This window comes from Vombatus ursinus, unplaced genomic scaffold (genome assembly GCF_900497805.2).
Source record: "Vombatus ursinus unplaced genomic scaffold, bare-nosed wombat genome assembly UNPS02014779.1, whole genome shotgun sequence".
In the NCBI taxonomy this organism is placed as follows: domain Eukaryota; kingdom Metazoa; phylum Chordata; class Mammalia; order Diprotodontia; family Vombatidae; genus Vombatus; species Vombatus ursinus.
Genome location: NW_020954557.1, coordinates 19,994,251 through 20,017,809, shown reverse-complemented (window position 1 = coordinate 20,017,809; position 23,559 = coordinate 19,994,251). Strand labels below are relative to the sequence as shown.

The window sequence follows — 23,559 nt, the reverse complement described above, 5'->3', positions numbered from 1 at the left end:
AGCAGCATAAACACTTAATTGTTATTTCTACCCTTGCAAATTGGATGCATACGAAGAGAGGAACATTTTAAAAAATGAATATCTTCCTGTTAAATTACTAATATTTTCACAAATATATAAGTAATTATAGATGATATCTACTGAAGGAACTGAAATCACTTTTTTCCTTTATGAAGTCAGCATAATGCTAAGCTCAGTTCTCCCCTTTGTACTAAGAATCGTGTTTTCCTGGTTTGTCAGGGAGAAGCAGTGTCTCTCTATTCCTCTTTTCTCACATATTATACCTGAACAGAGCTGTTTATTCCGAGGAGCTATGTTTTCAGCTGCATTCACCAGACAACTGAACCCTACTCTCTGCCCCTTTAGTCCTCCAAGTCCCTGTGCAGAAGATTTGGGTTCTGGAGAGAAATGGAGCCTTTCACTGTAGTTTGTGTTCTACTTCTGATATCCTATTTGAGCTAGATATGCCTGAGGCTACAAAATTGTCCCTGCAAAGTGTCTGTCTGTTCTTATGTGGTAAGAAATGAGACATACCCTCCCTTTCTGCCTCTTAGCCCTTTTTGTACCTCCCTTTTCATTACAAAAATGTCCTTTGGTGATCCTTCCATTTTGCTAGTTACAGATTAAGGCAACTATTTTGATGTAAAAAACCCACTTGTTCAGTTGTTCCGCTTATAAAGTTGGCACTAGGGAACAGTATCTACCTCCTAAGGTTGACTTTGTTATATTCACTTTAGGCTCTGTCTGAGAACATGACTTGTCCTAGGAGGAATGAATGGCCTACAGTATATTTTCAAGTTCTGTAATAATAATTAGACCATATTATAATAGTTTCGTGAGTTACTATTAGAATGTTATTTTATTATATTTGCCTCAAAATAAATAAGAATATTTCTATTACCATATTTAAGAAAAAACTATCAGTATATTGAAATAGTAGCTTAATATATCAAGCGAATTTCTAACGAGCATTTATGTTTAAAGAGAAAGAAGAATGAAAAGCACATCAAAATTTCATAATATTTAAAGCTGAAAGATCAGTGGATAGTGGAATACTAACCAAGTATTCCCATTCATAGGAAAGGAAACTAAGACTCAAAGGGAACAAATGACTTTTCCAAGGTCATACAGGTGTCAATTAGTTGGTTTTCAAAACCAGGTCCTCTGACCCGAGTAGCTAATGTTCTTCCCATACAATGCTCTTTTCATAAGTAATGTATTTTTCTAGGAATAAAAGACTTCAATGACTCCTCTAAGTTCAACTTGACCCAAATAACAAACACATGAAAGAAGGAGTGAATGAATGCATTGGAGAAAATGACCACTGAAGCTCATTATCTATCTCATTAGATAGTTTTAGATGGCTAATCTTACTCAACCATGACAATTCTCAATTGCTTGAAAACAACAACCATGTTTTACATGAGACTTCTCTTTTTCATGCTAATTATTTATAGTTTCTTCAATCAGTCCTCATATAAAAGAATTTCAAGTCCCTCCATCATCCTAGTTACTTATTTTATTCTGGACATGCCATAGCTTGTTGATGGTCTTCCTAAACTTACCCACTCAATTGCTCATAATACTCCACATATGGTCTAGTAAGAGAAAAGAATGGTGGGACTCTTACCTGCCTAGTTTTTGACACTCTGAAGTTTGAAGTTGCATTGCCTCTCCTTTTAGCCTACCATGTCTCTCTGCTGCCTTTCATTGACCTGGCAGTCCACTGAGACTTTAAGATATTTTTCCACCTAAAATGTTATCTAGCCATATTCATATTCAATCAATATACAGTTATGAAATGTTTACTAAGTGTCAGGTCCTGTTGTAAGCGCTAAGGATGCAAAGAAAGGGAAAAACAGTCTCTTCAGGAAGATCACATTCCAGTGGAGGATGGCAACATGTAAATAACCAGATACAACTGTTACTCCTATATGCTGCCATTATATTAGAGTAATAATGTGAGATGTTGAGCAGGCCTCACTAATAAGAAGATTTCTCCCAATCCAAAGTCAGATTTCTGTGTAAATTCAATGTTATAAAATGAATAGCTCCATCTTCCAGTGCTGTATTTTTCTTAAGATCACAACTTGCAGCCTCTATCCAGTGTCACAGAGAATTAGAAAATAAATGATAAGTTTATGGAACGAAGATTGGGATTCCATTTGGATATCAAAAGTCAGAACCTCAATTTATTTACAGTCAGACCTGGTTAATCTAAATCACTTTTGTACCTCCATCATTATTCAAATCAAAAACCCTTCAGATTTACAAGTCAATGGAAGATGCATTCTGCAAGACTGATTTACTAATTAAATCTTGTAGAAGTCTAGATGTGTGGATGAGCCAAGGATGGATTGCTCAATTGTGATTAAATTTTCTACTTGACTAAGTGTTTATTTTCATAGTATTATCAATACATCAGGGAGCAGGGTATTAAGACTTGAAGAAAGTATGGGAATGAAAATGTATATGCTGATGACAGCTTGAAATTTAGCAAACTGGGAAGTGACACTAGGCTAGCAAGCATCACTAGCCAAATATAAAAATCCCAGGACTTGTTTACCTGCTGTGTTCCCATTTGAAATGTCCTTCTCAATTTCTATTGCTTTGGTATTTTTGCCTGGAAGCTGGCATCAGAGGTTCACTATCCCCTCCCTCTTTTTCTAATCCTAATGAATCATTACCCAGTTATTTTCTTCTTAGGTTACTTGATTTCTTGCCATTTTTCCCCATCATGTCCAATAAAATTTTCTAACCTTTCTAGTATGATAGTTCTCAACTGCCCAACCTTTTGGTTACAGGAACATTCTGGTCAATTTGAATTTTTCTAATTGAGGAAGGCCACCCAATGGTGCTCACACTTCACTTCTAAATTGTTTTTATTACATTCACTCTACAGGAATAAGCAACATCGATGGCTTACAAAAAAAAACTAACTTCATCAAATGAAAACCTAGAGGAGTCAGCTTGTTTCACTACAAACCTCACTACCAACACGTTTATAGAACCTCAGAACTGGAAGGTCTTCAGAAGCCATCTAGTCTACTTGGTGACTAGACTAATATCCATTTTGTAACATATTGGACAAATGGTCATCCAGTCATTGCTTAAAAGTTTCTACTCATGGGGCACTCATCAAAAGACAGCTAGGTGGTATAGTGGATAGAGCACCAGGTCTAGAATTAGGAAGATGTGAGTTCAAATCCTGCCTTTCACATTTACTGGTTGTGTGACCTTGGGCAAATAATTTAATCCAGATTGCCTCAGTTTCCTCATCTGTAAAACAGCCTGGAGAAGGAAATGACAAACTGTTCCAGTATCTTTGACAAGAAAACCACAAATGGGGTCATGATGAGTCAGACATGACTGAACAACAACAACTCATCATCTCACCCATTCCACTTTTGGATAATTCTAATTATTATTCTTTACTAAGAGCCAGAATTTGTAAGCATGCCCCAGGGTTCTCTCCTGGGCCCTCTTCTCTACTGTTTTGCATGAGTTTTTCTCTCATTTCTATAAAGATGACCCTCAAATATACATTTCTTACCATCATTTCTTTTGTGAGCTCTAGTGCTATATTTCTAATTGTCTGCTAAACATCTTCACTTGGATTCCCAAAGGCATTTAACACCTGGCATATTGAAAAGAGAACTGAACAAAAATAATCATAGCAACTCTTTTTGTGGTGGCAAAGAATTGGAAATTGAGAGGATGCCCATCAATTGGGGAATGGCTGAGCAAGTCATGGTATATGAATGTAATGGAATACTATTGTGCTATGAGAAACGATGAACAAGCTGACCTCACAAAAACCCAGAAAGACTTGTATGGTCTGATGCTGAGTGAAGTGAGCAGAACCAAGAGAACATTGTGCACAATAACAGCCACGTTGTTCTATGACTAATAGTGATAAACTTACAAGAATCTAAGACATCTCCAGAGGCCTCGTGATGGAAAATGCTATCCATATGCAAAGAAAGAACTATGGAAGTTGAATTGCTATTTTTTTCTCTTCTGTTGTGTTTTGTTTCCTCTTTCTAATGGTTCCTCCTATTGGTTTTAATTTTTACTTACAACATCACTAATGTGAAAATATGTTTAATAGGAATGTAAATGTATAGCCTATATCATATTGTGTGCTGTCTTGGGGAGGGTGGTGGGGAGGAAGGGGGAGAAAAATTTTAAACTCAAAAGCATATGGAAATGATTGCTGATAAATCAAAATAAATTAATAAAAAATTAAAAATAAATAAAAATAAAAAAAATTTAAAAATTACTTAAAAAAAGAAAAGAGAACTGATCATCTTTTTCACCTAATCACCATTACTTTCTTATCTCTGTTAAAGACACTAGCAATCTTCCAGTAACCCAGATTTGCAACCCAGAAGTTATCCATCACTCTCGACTTTCACCCCTTGCCAATAGTAAATCACAGGCCAAGTCTTGATTCTGTCTTTGCAATATCTCTTGCATTGATTCCATTTCCCCAACTCACACTACTACCATGCTAATGCAGGTCCCCACCACTCTCTCTTAGATTATTGAAATAGCCTCCAATATGATTTCCTTGCATCCACCCTCTCACTTCCTCAAGTTCTTTTTTTTCACTCTGCTGCTAAAACACAGGTCTCATTATGTCATTCCCCTGTTTAAGAAGCTTTGGTGGCTCCCTAGTGCCTTTAGGATAAAATATATTTTATATCCTTAATGCCTCTACTTGACATTTAACAATCTGAATCATCTTTCCAGATTGGTTACCTTTTGTTCCACTTCACATATTCTATAATCTGGGCAAATGCCCTATTTGCTGATTCCTGTACATGACATTCCATTTTATGTCTCTGTTTTTTTCCGAAGCTGTACTCAATGTCTAGAATGCTCTCCCTCTTTATTTCCATCTCTTGGAACCACTCACTCCTTTTAAGATGCAACTCAAGAGATTCTTCCTACTAAAAACTTTCCTGGTTTCCTCAGTTGTTCGTCCTATCCCAGAAATTATTTTATATTTATCCTGTATATATTAAATATTTACTTCTCTGTGTTTATGCTGTTTACTTCCATAGAATGTAAACTTCTTTACTGTATTTATGTTTCTAGCACTTAGAACCATGCTTGGCACATATTAAGCATTAAGCCAATACTCTATTTATCTTTATGGGGCAAGGGCTATTTCATTTTTGTATTTGTATCCTTAGTGCTTGGCACAGGGCCCAGAACATAAGAAGGTGTTTACTAAATGCTTGCTAAATTGAATTGATTGCAATGCTGTTGACTCATGTTGAATTTTTAATATAACCAAAACACCAGATCATTTTTTAAAGGCAAACTGGTATCTAGTCATGACATTTCCAACGTGTTTTTTGTCAAGTGACTTCTCCTTTGGACCCAAATGTAAGAATTGGCATTTATCCCTATTAAAGGGCCTATCAACATCTTTTCAAATCATAACTTTTATCCATTGTATTGGATCTCTCCCTCTGTTTCCCCTGCTAATTTGATAACCAGATTTCCCCATTTCATCAATAAAAATTTAAATTACAAAAGACCCATATAGGAATCTCTCCACTGGAAATCTCCCTTCCGGTTGATATTTAGCCATTAATAAATATAGTTGGGATTTTAACAAACACATTAATGCATTTTGCTTTTCAAAATAAAACATTCCCAAAGAACATCCAAATAAATCTTCTAAGGTACAAAAAATAAATTATTAGTGGTTTAGATAAAGGAGGGGCATATTATTAAATTCTGAAAATATGGTGCTAATAATGTCCTTGATATGTGACCAGAATTCATTGACTTTCCATCTTGACTCTGTTTACATTTTTCTTGTCATTGTATATATTATTCTTTTGGCTTTCTTCACTGTGCACCATTTCATAGAGGTTTTCGATGTCTCTCTGATCACTATGCTTTGGTTTCATTCATTCACACAGTTCTGAATCTACCTAACTGAACTAATGTCTAGCCTACATTTCTTAATCTTGTCTACAAGGATTAAAGACTTAGTCAAATCCTTTGCAAAGAATCTAGGGAATGTATAGCTACTGCATTCACCTGAAATTCTTTTTCAAGAAAGGAAGTGAAGTTGTCTGTTATGATCATTTCTTGATGAAGCCCTCTTGCCTTTTTGTTCTTCCTTTTCTGGACAATCACTAGTCATCCTTATAATAAAATGCTGCAAAAACTTGCCAAAAATGGAAGCTAAGAGCATTGGATTAGGTTTGTGGAATCCACTTTCTTTCTTTTCTCTCTTTTTCTCTTTTTTTTTAATCTTCAGAGGTAAATTATCTGTGAGATGGGGCCAATCATATTTATCCATACCTGTCTCACCTTGATAAATGTTATTATTCTTTTCTGCTACTCCACAGTATCATAGGATCAAAGATAGGTACAAATAATGAAGCAGCTTAAGAAATAGCATAATAAAGCAAGAGGGATTTTCTACCTTCCCTCCCTTCTTTGCCACTATGACCACCTTCCATCTTGAACAAATAAACCTATTCCTCATTGCAGAAGTACTTGTTATTTTATATGAGTTTTCTATAGCAAAAGACTTTTCCTGACAGTACTTTTGTTAACACTGATTCTTAGACAAAGTCTGTTTTCATAGCATTGTTATTTTCTTTTGAAAATGCTCAGATCATTCAATCTCTCAGAGAGTAGCACAGCTCTCCTGAAAGATATTTATTTCCTGTTAGCTGCAACTATCACAGGGCACTGTGGCATATCAAGTTTTCTTTACTCCTTCATCTTAACAAAAAAAAATCTACATCAGTTTAAAGATTTCCTTCAACAACAAAGGCTTTCTCTTTCTCTTTCTCTTCTTTTAAGTTAACATTTTCACCTGTGCTATTGGACTGTACTAATAAAGTAACAACACACGAAAGGACAACAGGAGGAGCTTTGGCACATATTAAGTCAGTTTCCCTACTCATTTTCTTTTCTGTAAACCCAGGACAGTATGAGAAAAATGGTTCTTTGCCTCTAAGGTTAACTATGCCAAAAAAGACAGATGACTTCAGAAATAACATCCATCACCATATCCTTCAACAGATTTTGCCAAAAAGTGAGAATTATATCGTGCCAGCTTGACAAAGCAAGCCACACCTTCAATTCAGAGCCCATACCTAAGATGCTACTAGGATATGCAAATTCTTGCATTCCATTTCCTCCAGTTGACACAATGCTATTGTTCTAAACAGAAAAATCTGTAGCATTCCCTTTCTGTACATTTGGCACCTGGCCAGTCCATCCAGGTTTCCAATTATGAATAATTTCTACTCATCTGTCTGAAGAGCATAAAAAGCTGTATAACATATGTATTAAACGTACAACAACTTTATGACAAATTTCTTGCTTCTGCCAAATTTTTCACACTCACACCCACACCCACACACACACACCCACACACGCACTCACCCATACCCACACACACATGAATTAAAGACGTGTGGAGTTAACATAACTGAAAAACCAAAAAGTATCCCTATGATATGCAGTTTTAGGTCGATTTCTGGTTATACATACCTGTGGCACAGGACCCTTCTGACACCACAAGTATTTCACTCTGTTGTTTGCAAGCCGCCTGTCTCAAGTAGCACTCGTTCTGATAGGTATCCCCATTGGAACCACACACGGGTACATAGTCACTGTTACACTGAAGAGTATTAGAAAAGTGTTAGAAAGCAGTGAGTACTAAGATGAACACAATTTCATCCAAACAGTTAAAAATAAAGACATCCTCCACCTTTTTCAAGTCATTTGTACTTTGGGGTGATCTTATTGATATCAAATTATTTAGCATTTTAAGAAGCATAATTGTCAGTTACTTAAAGAACATTCATTGTTCCAACAATTATTTATTAAGCAACTTCAGGTACTATGTATTATTGGGTGATGAGAGAGATCTAAAGAAAAAAAAATAGAACTTGGTGTCCTGTCCTCAAAAAAGCTCAGAATATAGCAGGGGGGTATGACATATAGACAAATAACTATCATATATTAAAAAACAAGTGGTATTAGAGAGTTACAAACACAATTTTATGAAAATATGGATGAGGAAGAGATCAGTTCTCAAAAAGGGATCATAGGATTACAGATTTAAAACTGGGAGAGATTTTAATGACCAGCTATCTCATTTTACATTTCAGATAAATGAGGAACACATAGGTGATGCAATTTGCTCAGAGTCACATAGCTAGTGATCATCTGAAGCAGAATTAGAACCCATATCTTCATGACTCCAAGTCCAATGCTGGCCTTATTCATTGTAAACATGATATTTCATTATTTAAGATTTCTTAGAATGGTTCACATTTCAGCTGGATTTTAAAAGATAGGTGGAATTTCAACAACTGGAGATGAGTTGGATATGGAGATCATCACTGGGAAATAAAATGCCATGACTACATGATTATTTTATCATCAAACCAGAACTATTTAGTGATAACGGTTGATTCAGTTAAACTTAATTCACTGGGGAAAATAGTTCATTTAAATTGACCAGTCAATTCAGGCAAGGTGAATGAGCAGGGAACTTGAAGTAGACATAGATGAGAAGATATTGGATTCATTTTCTAGTCATCAGCAAGAATTTATTAAGTACTTTCTATGTACTGGGTACTGTGCTAAGCACTAGGGATACAAGAAAAGGAAACAAAAATTTGTGTGGTAATAAGAGAACTAGATTTGCTATCAGAAGAACTGTTTGTATTCCAGCTTTACAACTTCATATCTTTTACAATGGATAGAGCTACACTTGGGAATTATGAAGACATGAGTTCAAATCCAGCCTCTGATATTTATGAGCTGTGCAACCACGAGCAAATCACTAAACCTGAGTGTCAGTTTCTCCTTTTCTAAAATTAAAATAATAATTTCTTATAATACTCTTCTCACAGTATTGTCATGATGGCAAAATTGAATAAGTGCTTTGCAAACATGAAACCATTATGGGAATAGCAATTAAGTACTTATTATTTTTAATTATTATAAATATATGTCCCTAGGCAGGTCATTTCAATTCTCTGTACCTCAATTTGCTCAACCATAAAATGAAAGAGTTAGACTATATCAGAAGTTCTTAAAATTTTTGTCATCACTTTAATGTCTGATGAGGTCTATGGAGTGAAAGACTTTTCAGAATGGTGCTTTTAATAGAAGAATTACACAGGAAGATGATTATATTGAAATACTATTTTCAATTTTTTTAGAAGTTCCTAGATCCCAGGTTAAGACTCCTGTTAGATGATCTCTAAAGTCTCTTTTAGTTCTAATCTTATAATTACTTTTTTATATGCTACAATGTCTACCTGATTCCTTAGAGGATAGTATAGGATAGTGTGTGTGTGTGTGTGCATGTGTATGTTATATATCTTTCCAAGCTTGAGGTGAAAAGCATTTAGTAAAAATCTGAAAGCTTCATTTCAATTTTTAGGCAATACTAAACATTTTAAGAGTTCTTACCTATTGTAAACTTAACCATCAACAAACAAACATTTTAATATTCAAAGAAGAAAAGGTAAGAGGATTGTATAAGAAATGGTGAACTTTCTGTTATGTACCATTTTGTAAAGGCACACATATATGTTTATTTAGTTTAACAAGATGGTAACAAAATTCAAGCTATCTGTAACTAAATATTTTCCAAATATCTGAATATTTCTTACTGGTGAGCTAAAATTTCTGATAATTAAATGTTCTACATTTCTTTGCTAAGTCATTGTGTAGACATGATGTAGTCAGTAGTCTGTGTAATATGGTGAAAATAATATTGGATGTCAGGTGACTTGGGTTAAAGAGGCCATTTTAGGCTCTTTTCTAGCTGTCTGAGAACAATTATATTATCTAAACTCTCTGAGCCTCAGTCTCTTCATCTATAAAATAGGAGTAATGAGTCTTACACTGTATACCTCAAAACACCATATAAATGAATTATGATTATGGCATTTTCAGGAACACAAGAAAATAACATGGGACTAACTAAAACCATAGCTCAGTATTCCAAACTATTTAATGCATATATTCTGTGAACAAGGGATACATTTTCTACTTGCTTATTTAAAAAAAACAGCCCCCCAAAACCTTTTAATAATGGAAATTAGGCAACCTACAGGGCATTGTTATCACAAATAACCACACTCAGAGGTATTAGAAATACTTGACTGTGTCCTATGCCTGCTAATTATACCAGGGGTGTGATTATCCCATGATTACAACATTACCGATAAGCTTCATTGTTTAATTATAACAAATATAATGATCAAGATGATTATTTACAAATTATCACCTGTTTAAAACTAAGAAAAAATTTAAACATTTTTAAAAAATACTCTGAATTTTGCTTTTTACATTCAAATATCTGAATGTTTTATGCAATGTCAATACATATAGAATGTAAAATAAGCAAGAATATACTCATATTTTGTAATCTACCTACATAAGAATGGTTGTAAAAGGAAATTAAGTTGTAATTATAACACATTTCAATTTAGCAAACTTTAACACAAAAGTATGGAATACGAAAATGCACAACTGGGCAGGGCAATCATTTGTTTAAGCCCAAAATGATATTTCTCTTTATAGGACATTTCTTTGCAAATTCTGGATTCATAATGAAAACTTTGTTATGGTAACTCTCATTCAGTGTGATAAGATAACTAGATGTCTCTGTAGATACAGCCCTGAGCCTGGAGTCAGGAAGATTTGAGTTCATATCCAGTCTCGGATATGTACAACCTGTGTGACTCTGGACAAGTCACTCGAACTACTCTCTGCCTCAGTTTCCTCAACTGTAAAATGGGGGTAACAATAGCATCTATCTTCCAGGGTTGTTGTATAAACACTTAGCACAGTGCCTTGTGAATAGAAGGTGCTTAAAAAGCCTTTTTTTCTTCCTTACTTCCTTCCCTTTTCTGCCTGCCTTCTTTCCTTCCTTTCTTTGCTGCCTACCTTCTTTCCTTCATGTTAACAATGTACTGCTCTGCAGTATAGCATTTCAGGATTAATCAGTAAAAAAAATCATGGGAAGGTCCAACTCATAACAACTAACTTTTCTTAAGCCAGTAACAAATCTTTCTCCCATAATGCCTAGCAATGAAAATTAATGTGTAAATAAAAAAATCTTCTTTTAAGTTACAACCTATATATTATAATATATCCTCGAAAAGGAATTTTCTTTCATGATGTCCACATTGATGATCAAAATCTGTCTGGTTCCATAAACTATATTTAGGTTTATAAATATTGGAGGAAGATGCCAAAAGATAAAAAACATTTCTGTATAGTCCTACCATTATTATATCTGTTTCATACTTGATACAATTAAGGCTTTATGTAGGACAAAGCAAGGTGATGAACTGCTCTTCCTATTCTATAGGTGGCTTTGAGCTCTCTGAAGGATTAAGAATGTTTGGAGAGCAACTTTTCTACACTCCCATCTTTTTTTTCCTCATTTCTAATTTGGAAAGAATAATTTTATAATACAAGGTCACCAAACCAGAAGAAATGAAGTAGTGTGCATTTGAAATAATGTGTTAAGTTCTGGATGTCACATTCTACAAAGTATATTGCCAAGCTGGAGAGCATACAGAGAATACAGTGACCAGGGCTTTGATGATGAAGGGCCTTGAGATCATGCCATATAAAAATATAGGCTACAGAAGAGAAGACTTTTTTGGGTTGGTGGGAAGAGTGATAACAGTTGTCAAATTTTAGAAAGGTTGTCATGTGAAAGAGGAAATGGATTTAGTCTACTTGGAGACAAAGGGAAGAACCAGATTTCAAATTATAAGAAAGTGAATTTAATCTGGATGTAAAGAAAAAAAATAATGTTGATTTTTTTTCAAAAGTTGAATGGATTGCCCCTAGATGTGACAGGTCCTTCCTTAGGTCTTCAAGAAGAGGCTGAATGATTATTTATCAGGAATACAGACTCTTGTTCATCAGGCACAAGGTGGCCATTATGGATGCTAATATCCCTTCGAATTTCCATATTATGTAATTCTATGAGAAAGACATGTGCAGATAATTTTCTGATCCCAGAGGAAGGGGGAAACTCAAGGAAGAGAGGCAATAGAATATTGGTAGGAGTTAAACAGGACCCTATGAATCTCACAGTGTCAAATAAGTTTGGGGTAGGGGAGATAGGGAGGAGATAGCAATAGGAGAGATGGGACAACTCTCGCTCTTGTGTAGTTCTTTATCTCCAATTCTAAATACAATATTTTGTCAAATAGATTCTGATGCAAGATTTGCATTATAGATGACCTATAAATCCATGGTTGACCTTTCCCAACAACTTCAACAGATTGAAATAAAGTAGAGCTTATAGGGGGAAGGGTTATTTGTTATCTTTCACTAAATTCTGGAGCACAATTCTGACAAGCATTTTAAAACATCTAGGTAAACAGATAAAATGCCGTATGCCATTTTTGAGTAATACTAGCCAAATATGAGTTGTGCTAAAAACCCAAGCTGCCAAGTTCCTTGTGAAGCCAAAAGAGAGATTTGTATGGAGTAGAAAGAAATTTAGAGCAGATTATTATCACAATAATTTTTGGCACCAAATAACTCACTCTATTCATAAACATTAATATGAGTAACAGAAAGAAGGATCATGATTTAGACATTAAAGTCCTTAGGTAGAGAATGGGTAGGCCCTATTTTATTTTTATTGGTTAAGTCTAACAGAATTGTAGAGTTTTCAGTGCCTAAAGCAGAGGTTATTAACTTGGGTTTAACAAGAAGTCCTTAAAGCATCAATGAATATAGTTCTGGGGTCTGTCACTTTAGAATTTTTAGCATTTTGACAATTATTTCAATGTGATTAGTTTCCTTTCTCAATTGCACATATTTTATTTGATACATTTAAAACATTATTTTGAGAAGGGCAATAAACTGCCAAAGGGGTTCATGGCATGCAAAAAACGTTAAGAAGTCATGGCCTAAAGAAATCTTAAAGGTCATGTAATCAAACATGATCATTTTTACAGATGAGGAAACAGGCCCAGGGAGTTGAAATTACTTTCTCAAAATCACAAAGTGGGTGGCAAAGTTAGACCTAGAATCCTAATATCCTAATTCTTATTTCAATCACATTATGTTGTCCTGAAAATATCCATTCAAAACGGGAAGACTCCTACTTGTAAATATCTCAGGGAAATTTTAGAAATTAGCAAAGTCATGTTTTCTAAGCTCTTTAAAATGCTTAAGTGAAAGGGTCTCTTTTTCATGGCATTCATTTTAAATAGCACACTTGCATCTAATATAGGTACGTTTGAAATGAAATTCTTTAAAAAAAAGCAAATAAAGGAGAGGAAAGGTTGGTATGAATCTCTCCTGCTTGTAAACAGGACAGGTGCTATGGTTAAATGTGCCAAAATTACTTGAAGAGTTTGTTTCCTTAAGCCTGTGAATTTACCAAGTATTTCAATGTCTTGAAATCAAATACAATTTTCTCACAATGTTTTTCATCATCTGTCTGCTGGATTTTTCCTTATTTCATTTCCCTAATTATTATCTTGATAGGTGAAAGTAAATGAAGCAAAGTCAAGAAAGGAAGACTCAATTAGATGACCCACAAACATATGGTGGCATTCATTCTTCTTCAAATAAAAACATAATTTGTGTGGGAGAGAGACATTTCAAATGGCTTATTGTTCACATGGTTAGACATGGATTCTTTCTGTTCATGTTTCCAAAATGTTTACATTTGTTAAAATTGACTGGTTAGATAAAGTACTCATGGAATTTTAAATATTCTAGAGTCTTAAATCCTAGTTGTCAGAAACTTAGATAAATAATGACTTAATGGGTTCCTAGTATGTTTCTATTCCAGTGTAGGGGAAAGGGGCAGAGAGCCTGGCCATTGCATCTTGTCATCTTACATTTTATACTTATTAATTCATTGAATATATGTAAAACAAAATGATATAACTCTTCCAATATTATTAGAAAACTTCACTTTTAATGTGAAAGAAAGTGCGCAGAGCTCAAACATAACTTGCTGAATGAAAATATTTAGCATTGCAAGTTGTGAAAATGTTTAAATTAAAACTTGAAATCAAATGACAGCTGAAAGGATAATTTCCACTCTGACAGCATCAGAGAAGGATACAGTTATAGACTTAGTGACATTTGGGGATAAACATGATTTGTGGACAGTCTATGATACTAGATTTTTTTCTATACATTTTATTTTCTAATATGAGACTGAGCAGGGTGTTTAGTTGTGTTCAGTCATTTTTAAATCATGTTTGACTCTTCATGACCATATTTGGGGTTTTCTTGGCAAAGATACTGGAGTGGTTTGCCATTTCCTTCTCCAGCTCATTTTACAGATGAGGAAACTGAGACAAACAAGGTTAAGTGATTTGCCCAGGGTCATACAGCTAGTAAGTGTCTGAGACCAGATTTGAACTCAGGAAAATGAATCTTGACTCCAGGCCTGGTGCTCTATGCACTGTACCATCTAGTTGCCCCACAGGAAAATATATAGTGTATTCAAAACCTCTCTGCATTTGCATTAAAATACTGCAAAATGTATAATTTTTAAATACACGGTTGTCAGCCTTGGTAAATTCTATAGAGATGGGAGAATATGCAAATACTTAAGGTTCTATCTTCTCATTAAAAATAATTTGTATTGCTTTTATTTTGTCAAGACTTGTGATTTAACTGGTATGGGGAGCTCTCTGTTATAGAACCTTCCTCTGCCAATGCAGATCAGCCACTTAGAGTCTTAGAGAGTTTCCTGGCAACTCTGAGACTAAGTAATTTATCCAGAGTCACTTAGGCAGTCTGTGACAGAGGCAGAATCTGAACCCAGGTCTTTCTGGCTTGGCTTTGAGGAATCTGTCTATCCACAACCCCATGCAGCTTCTCTTTAAATTGTTTTAGTTATTAAAATTATGCCTGAATGAAATTTTACAATTGGTAATCTTGAGTTTGTTTTGATAATAGAATGGAGTAAGTCTTTATTAAGTGTTTACTAAGTCCCAGGCACTGCTATGCCACCCATGAGCTGAAGGTTCCAACAAATATGCCCACATTAATGCTTTGAGCAGGATATTCTCTTTGCATTTATTCACAGCTTTCTTTTGGCCAGTAATATTATAATACTCATCCTATTAGGAAGGGAAAGATTTGTACTCATGTTAAAAAAAAACATAGAGGAAAAATGACAACTATAACAATCAGGTCTCAGAGGAATGAAGAAAGGGAATAAGCATTTACTAAAGGCCTACTGTGTGCCAGGCACTGTGCTAAACCCTTTACAAATTTTATCTCATTTGTTCCTTTCAACAGTCTTAGAAGGTAGATGCTATTATTATCTCCAATTGAGGAAACTGAGGCAGACAGAGATTAAGTCACTTGCTCAGCCTCATAGAGTTAGTAAGTGTCAGAAGTGGCCAGTAAGAAGTTTTAAATAGTATACAGGAAGATAGATTTTCATTCTTTTACTCTGGATAGTAGGAGGAGGAACAAATAACAATAAATTGATTACATTCAAGAGAAGTTTTGAGACACTAAATATGAATAGAAAACAACAGAAATTGGAACAATGCAAGCATAGCTTAAAATATGCTATTAGCTACTATATTATCTGCAGCAAATATTTTAATCTTGATCACCATGTTACTTTTTCCATGCTTTAATATTGTTTTGGAGCTGGATCTATAATTTCAACTACAAAGCTATTTCCTCCTTTCTGACTGACCTCTGATCATAGCACAAACAATAAAAAGAGTTCCGTACCATGCAGAGAATTTAAAATAACACAATCACCAAAAGGTGTCAAATTACATTTTGATTGAAAATTTAATTTTATCAATTGAAAGTGAATCTTTCTTCTAATTACGTTCAATTAGACACAAATATAATGGAATAGCCAATAGTTACAAAACAATGCAAAAAGTGAACTTAACTTCCTGCCTGTTTTACTTAAATTTCTTAATTAGGATTTATAATAACTCATCAAATGCTATTCCAAACAACATGGTTTACATTCACACAACCTCCCCAGAATGAAGAACTATTCTACATTCTATTTTACTAAAGTTTATCAATTTATAGATTCCCTAGATGCCCTCTTTCTTTAGATAAAGAACTCTGACTGTAAAGTATATTAGTCCTGGTTCATTTTCTACAGCTGATTGGTCTGCTCTTAATTACCTGTGGCTGTCACAGGATCAAAGCATGGGTACCCAAACTCAAAGGGGAAAAAAAGGACAAAGCCATTCCTTAGCCATTGACTTTTCCAAGGCTTTTCAAATAAATTAACCAATTTTGGAATGTTAGAAAATGGAAAATTCTGTCTCTCCCTCTAATGTAGATTATTGAAAGAAGCTAAGTCTTGAGTGGTATGATATCTCAGGGATACATGTATGATATGCACACACTTACTGATGACCAATATTAGTATTGGTTTCTCTTCTGCTATAGTATTGTCTAAATGTCAGTGGTCTGGCCTCACCAATATTTGCCCACCAGGAGGTGGTGCACTTTGCAAATGTCAATAGCTATATGGTGTGTTCTTGGGAAAAACAAAAAAACAAAAAAACAAGCTTTTAGTTTATTTGAAATGTCATTTAGACTACAATTAAGTGTGAAATTTCTTAACATTTCTCAAATAGAAATGGCATTAAATTCCAAAACACTTTCCTTCTGCAAGCCTAATACTAGACAACAAACTGAATATTGGCATTCAGAGAGCTAGACTAAGTTTTTATTCTGACACTGTCTAGTTTTGTGACCTAGGGCAAGTTAGTAAATCTCTTTGGGACTTAGTTTCCTCATCTATACAATGAGGATGTTGAACTAAAACACAGTCTAGGTTCCTTCTAAAATGTTATGGTGTTCTATGAATTTGAACTTAATCGCTTTCAAGTTCTTGATATTTTTCTCTATTCAAGTTTTTTTTTAACTTTTAAAAATATTTTTGCAACCTTGGAAGAGTTTTTTTTAAACTTTCATTCATCTATGTGTGTTTATATCAAAGCAAGTTGGAGGATAGTTTTTGAGTATGTTAAAATACCACAGTTCCCTGAAAAAAAAAAGTAAGGAGGGTTGTTTAACTGACAGCAGTGTATCTATCAAGCTATCTCTATCTATCTATCTGCTATTTGAGCTTATGTGTGCATATAAATGTATGTATACATACATATATACATATAAATATAAGCATCTTAATAGCAAAATTAGATGGTTTAATTTATATGAACACACAAAAAAATTGGAAAGTGACCACAAACACCACTAAGAATTGAGTGTATCCAACCTTTCAACATTTTGACTTGGAGCATTAAGCAAAGTGCAGCTCTTTTCTCTTGGGGGAAATCTATGCCCTTTTGAATTCCTTGTAGTTAGCACTAACTGAATGAAAATCTATGTATTAGAAACTTAAAAAATATTTTAGAAAGTTTCTGATAAAGGACAATGCATTATGATTATGATTCAAGAATAAGGTGCCTACTGAATTATCAGAGGCAGTTTTTAAGGAACATTCAAAACGAATTCACTACCATCAGATGAAAGATCTGGGACAATGAAACCTGAGGACACTAAAACATTTTGATATCACCTAAGACTAGGTAAAAAGGTATAGAAGCTTAATCTTGCTTTAATATCACAGAAGCATATGCTGAATCTTTGTATCTAAAAGGACATTTATAGCTTCAACAACTGCATTTTTCCCCCAGGAGACTTATGTCTTCTTGACATTAGCTGGCTCTCCTGTTAGTTTTTTACTTGGTGCCAGATTTCCCCCTAATATGTAGAATTACAATTTGCCAAATGCTGGGTTGTAAAGGAAAGTCCCTACTTTGAATTATCATTGATGAATTAAAGAATTAAAATACCAGTTTTCTTACCTTGAACTGACAGACACAAGTCACACTGTCTCCAATTCTTAAACACTCCCCATCAAATTTACAGGTATTGGTGTCACAAAGAAAGAGATCATTTTCTCTGTCATCATAACCTCAAATTTAAAGAGAACAACATTCAAATTCAGTCATGAGAAAAATAATGCAATAATTTTTTAAAAAACAAAAATATTGTCATTTTTAAGGCTTTAAAAAAGTTCCTGCCCCACCTCCACTTTAACGACCACTAGCATATAATACAAAGAATATTTGTTACGCAAAAATTTGACTTCAATTTTAATACTATTTTCTGGTTTTCAAATGTCCTTTCCAATCTCTGTTTCTCTTTATATATCTACTTTGGTGTCCAATTGTATTTTGGGGTTGGAAGGGAAGGGGAGGCTAGGAAATCATACTTATTCCTTTGCCCTATCATTCTTAAATTAAGTAGACTTAAAAGTCCATACTTTTGGTGAAGGTTAGTCTTTTGATTCAAGGTCTTAAACAACTCCTTCTTTGGAATTCCTCCAGACAATGAGGAAACAAAGCCTCAATAATAAAGATAAACAGGCACAGTGTTTTTTGTGATGGTTTGTCTCATTCAAATGAAGATTGATTACCTCTAAGTTAACAGGAGAGGTGCCAGGTTCTTCACAAGCTGCTGAGAAAACCAGCTCCTTCCCTTTAGTTCCTATGGACATACTAACAGATCTGGCTAAAGATGCAAGTCTTGATTGCCAACATTAATTCCATATTTCAGCTAGTTTTTACTCCAGCTCAACATTATAGTTAGATATTAAACAAAACAATTATATTAGACTTCAGAGCCATTAAGATTGAATCCTATAGATTTTTTAGGTTATTTAGTGGTCCTATAATGCTATGTATTACAAATGGAAAGGCAAATGCATAATGGAACTTATTCTTTGTAGAATTACAATTAGACATATCTAACACAAAGAGAAATTAAAGGGAACACTTCCAAGGTTTGTTCAAATGCCTTATTTAGACATTGATAAAACTGTACAAAGGCATGGCTTGCTGACCCAAATGTCAGACCTCAGTAAAGGTCAAATTTACTTCATGAATGATAAATTATCATGGAAATCTTACTCTTTTTTTGTATCTTAGTTTTTACATCAGTAATGGCCAACTATCCTCAATTCTTTCAGTCTCTAGGTTTCAGTTACCAATCTTCTCTCCACAGTTGATATACTAACTACTAAAGTCAACATTCATCCAGGAACAAGACTTTACTAAGAGTTAGAGACTTAGTTACACTTAATAATGTTTACACAAAGATTAAAATATGCATTTACTAAAATGAAGTACAATAAGCCTTTGAAAAAATATAGAAACATATGCTAAAGCAAAAAATTTATGATACCTTTGAAATAGCATAATAATGTTGGTATAATAATGCTGGGATTTTGAAAATACAAAGCAGGTTTATGAATTTGGTGACTTCTAATTTCAGCCTTTTCCTTATTTAATTGGTAGATGTCATTAGGAATTTAGTGTAGAAAGGAGGGAGAGGAACCTGATTAAATCCCATGGAATCTCAACAACTGTGGTATCAGCACCAGGATATTTCTTTTGGGTCTTGCCCTCTGCCTTACTAATAGCTATCCTTGCACTTGCGTGTGTGTGTGTGTGTGTGTGTGTAACACCAGCCTGAGAGACACACTGTACATTTATTTTCTTAACTTCCCTCTGGCGATTACAGGTTTCCGCATGAAAAAAAAAAAAGAAGATTCGTCTTTTGGTTAGAAAACTAAGTCTTCCCATGCCAAGGCAAAAAGGTGGTGGGGGGGGGAGGTGAAAGGGAGATAAGGAGATCTTTACCCAAAATATTTTCCGATCATCAGATACTGGGTCCTAGACCATCGAGTAGTACATCCTTCTTGCACTTTTGCCAGGGATCAGCGGTTCTCAAACAGTCACAGTATGATTTATTACTGTCTCTCTCCCGAAGTTATTTGACTCATCTTCTAGCCTTACTTTTTTTTTTTCCATAATGAAAAAGGGGCTGTGTGAGTATGACACAATGGAATTGTGGTGGATTTCGTGAATACGCAGAATTATCCCGTCGGCTTCTCTGAAAAGACTGAACAGTTCAAATTGAAGTGTTGGGCTGAGTGGACTCATTCATATATCCAACACTTTCTGTCCTCATCCAACAAGCTCTTATGTACCCCCCCAAAATTTAGCAAAAGCTAGATGTGCTCTCGGTGGTGCAAAGCAGGGAGCTACAGGGGTTTGAGAAGATGGAAGGAAAGAGTACAGGGATGGGTGAGTGGGGATACACGAATGTTGAGGATGACGCTTACCCACCCCCCAACCCCCCACCGCACCTTTTCTAGTAGAGAAATGGTTTAAGAGTTTTTGGTTTGTAGCTTACCAGAACAGTTCCAGCCGGTAGGCGTTTGACAGTCACTTAAGGAGGTAGGGAAAGCTGCAAGTTTCACGGGTCGGGCAATGATGAGTAACATCACCGGTAGCAGCAGCAGCCAGCAAAAGCCATCGCAAAGTGTCCAGCTGCTACACTGCCGCGGGGATTCCCAGAGCACCATGACTAGTTCATTCAACTCTGCAGCTGCAAAAAGGCTCTCCCCAAAACCAAAGGATCGCTGGGTCCGGGGACGGAGCTACTGAGCATCCCGGGGACCCCGGCAACAGCAGCGGCGGGAGCAGCGACAGCGGCAGCAGCAGCACCCGGCGTGAAAGCAGCCAAGCCCTCGCATGATCCTGAGAGTTTCAGCAACATCCAGTGACCCAGCTCATCCCAGGGCGCGAGAGGGTCGCCAGCGGAGGTGCAGCAAAGATGCAGGCAGCCACTGCCATAGGGCAAGGCTCTCTGGAAAGGAGGAGAGGAGGGAGGCGGGATGCAGGACGAGGGGAAGGAGGAGGGAGAGAGCAAGGCTGGAGAAGAACAGAGCAAGAGCTAGAAGGAGCAAAGGGAGAGTCAGTCACCGCGCTCCGCAGCCCAGCAGTCTCCTCTCCCGCTCTGCCGCCCGCATCCCTCTGGCGTGGGGGAAGCAGCAGGTCCTCAGCCCGCCTGGGATCACGTGGGAGGAGGCAACCGGGCCCTGATTGGCGAAGCGGGATGCAGGTCCCGGGAGGGAGGGGTCGGCTGGGAGGTGGAGGAAAAGAGGAGGAGGAAGAGGAGGAGGAGGCAGCGGCGGCGGCAGATGCCACAGACTGACTTGTGCGGCGCTGGCCGCAGGTTGTGAAACCTAGGACTTTGCCCAAGCGAGGACTCGTGGTGCTTGGAGCACCACGGTGAAACTGTGTTTCTCCCTTATTCCCCTGGCTAGCTCCCTACTCGAAACCTTCCCACGCACAAGCCCCAACCAGCTCTCAGTGCAGCGCCCTGCCAGCCTCTCTGGTGACCCTGGTCGGCCTTCGCCCCGCACGGCCGGGTGGTGTCTCTCTGAGTCAGCTATAGAGGGGACGTAGGTGGTTGATGGTGAACACCGCAGTGGTGAGAGTGAAGGGAACAGAACAGAGCTATCCTACTGTAGCCTTCCACTCAAGTGTTTTGACTGATGGGGTTTTGGAACAGGCTGGAGGGTTGGAATAGAACAGTGTGATGCTGCCTCTCCGTGGGCGCTGAAAGGGGACAGTGGCTCCCTAGGGCGGGTGGAGGAAGCTAGGAAGAGAAGAGCAGATCTGTCCCGACTGGGGCAGTGGTTTCCTCGTGAGTCTGCAACGCTGCGGATGATTCCTAGGCTGGCAGGACCGTACAGTTGGCTCTTTCCCTCCCTCCTTTCATCTCTCTCTCTCCCCTTCCTCTCTTCTTTCCTATCTTCCTCCGTCTCCTCCCCCCACCTCGCTCCCCCAGCCAACCCAGACAGAGCCCGGGCGAAGCAAAGGTTCCCCACCCACATACACTTTTCTCAAGTCAGTAGCAGCTACTGGAAGCTGATTTATCCGTCCATCTGTGAGGTAGTGGCAAACAGTTAGAAGGTCAGATTTAGCCCGAACAAGTAGGCAGGGGAATGAAAGAGAGGGAAGCCAGGAGGGATTGAGGCCCCTCCAGAAAAGCAACGGGTGGGCTTGCACAGTGCCGCGACGGTGAAGCGAGTGACCGGGAAATGAAGGTTTACTGTGGCACGCGGGGCGGGTTTTACCCTCAAACGTTTAAGGCAGATCTGAGGCAGAACTGATACTTGGATCATGCCAGTTACCTGAGGGATATGAGAATGTAAAACTCTGCAGGATTCTCTCTCTATTTGCCTCTTTCTCTCACTCCAGCAGGCGACTTGCAAACTGGGTTGCCAGGATCCGCCTTTCGCTTACTGCATTCTTCACACAGTTACACACTTTTGTGCCTAATGGCATTTTAGTTGATAGTAACTGGACTGTGTAGTTACTAGAGAGCTTTCCGGGACGTGAGCCTCCTCTCCATTTTGACCTCTGGTCTTTATTGCTTTTACAGTATTTGACGCATCAGACCGGGCAAAGTCCCCCGCCCCCCCCTTTCTTTCTTCCCTTTCCCTTCTCTTTGCAGCGGGTTTAGTGGTTATTCAGAAAAAGCTCTCTTCATTTCTATCCCGAGCCCTGTATTTAGAAGGGGATTGCACAGTGGGTAATTAGCTTCCATTTCTAGTCGCAAAAAGGAGACACCAACATAGTTATTCTTCGAGCTGCAACTCCGTCCCTAGCAGCCACCATCAGAAAACAAATCGTGCTAGAGCTCCCCTTTTAAGTATCTTAACCTGCAACCTCTTCTCACTCCCTTGCTTTTTAACTTCTCCTTTGAGAGACTTGATCGTGCAGCACCTTGGCATCTCAAGGGAATCCAAAATTTTCCTACTATGTGAAACCCATCCCATTAGCCTACGGCTCCGCCTCTGCCCCAATACATTATATCTCCCCCAGCCCCCTCTCCCACCACCCCCTTGCTCTGCACCCCTCCCCAAGGATTTCTGAATTACACAGTGACTCTCAATCCTGGCAATTAAGCTGAGGATCCTCACATTCTGGTCTGTGGCATCTCTCTCCTTACCGAAAAAGACTCCATTAAAACAAATCAATCTGACCAGACGTTGGAGGCATCAGAAAATCGGCTTCTCGATGTAGCAGCTAAATCCTTTAAGGAGGAGGAATGCCCATTAGATAGAACTGCCATCGGATATTGCAAAAGCACGGAATCAGAGATCTTGCCTCCTGCTGCAGCCTTTTAACAGAAGCCGTAGCATAAATATAAGTTTAATGTAGATAGAGATTTAGTAACTCAACAGTAAGCAGGCAAGCATGTTTCATTTTCCGTAGCAGAGCTAGTTTGGCAACTAATCAAGCTTATGAAAATAAACCATGCATTAAACTAAAGGGAAAGTCCTTAAAAGTGTTTATGCAGCAATTATGATAATATAACCAAACCTGGTAGGATTTCAGTGCTGGGCTATACAAACAGTATCTTCATTCAACCTCTTAGCAAATTGAAAGTAAAATTGCTATTGAATTTTATGCTAAGTAAATTCTGGCATGCTTACTAAGCATATGTACTCCTAATACATCTTCCTCCCTGCCTTCCCCCTCCCCAAGTAACTTAAAACTCCCATATAATTAATTAGTGGCTGTGAATGGTTAGCAAATATAGTTACATCCATTGAGTTCTTTTTAAAAATCTAAATAATTAAGCAGTTTAAGCAAAACCATGCTAATTGGAATGCTCTGGTTT

At 37.0% G+C, this 23,559-nt stretch overlaps 1 protein-coding gene across 1 annotated transcript in view; it reads right to left on the bottom strand.

The window, feature by feature from the left end:
• TMEFF2 (transmembrane protein with EGF like and two follistatin like domains 2) overlaps positions 1 to 20,873 on the bottom strand; it is a 295,383-nt gene extending 274,510 nt beyond the window's left edge. Inside the window, exons 1-3 of the mRNA XM_027866114.1 lie at positions 20,275 to 20,873; positions 17,880 to 17,989; positions 7,537 to 7,666 (exon numbers count right to left, since the gene is read on the bottom strand). Coding sequence (XP_027721915.1) covers positions 7,537 to 7,666; positions 17,880 to 17,989; positions 20,275 to 20,446 — 412 coding nt within the window. The 5' untranslated portion in view covers positions 20,447 to 20,873. The remainder of the gene's footprint in view (positions 1 to 7,536; positions 7,667 to 17,879; positions 17,990 to 20,274) is intronic.
• Positions 20,874 to 23,559: the final 2,686 nt, after the last annotated feature.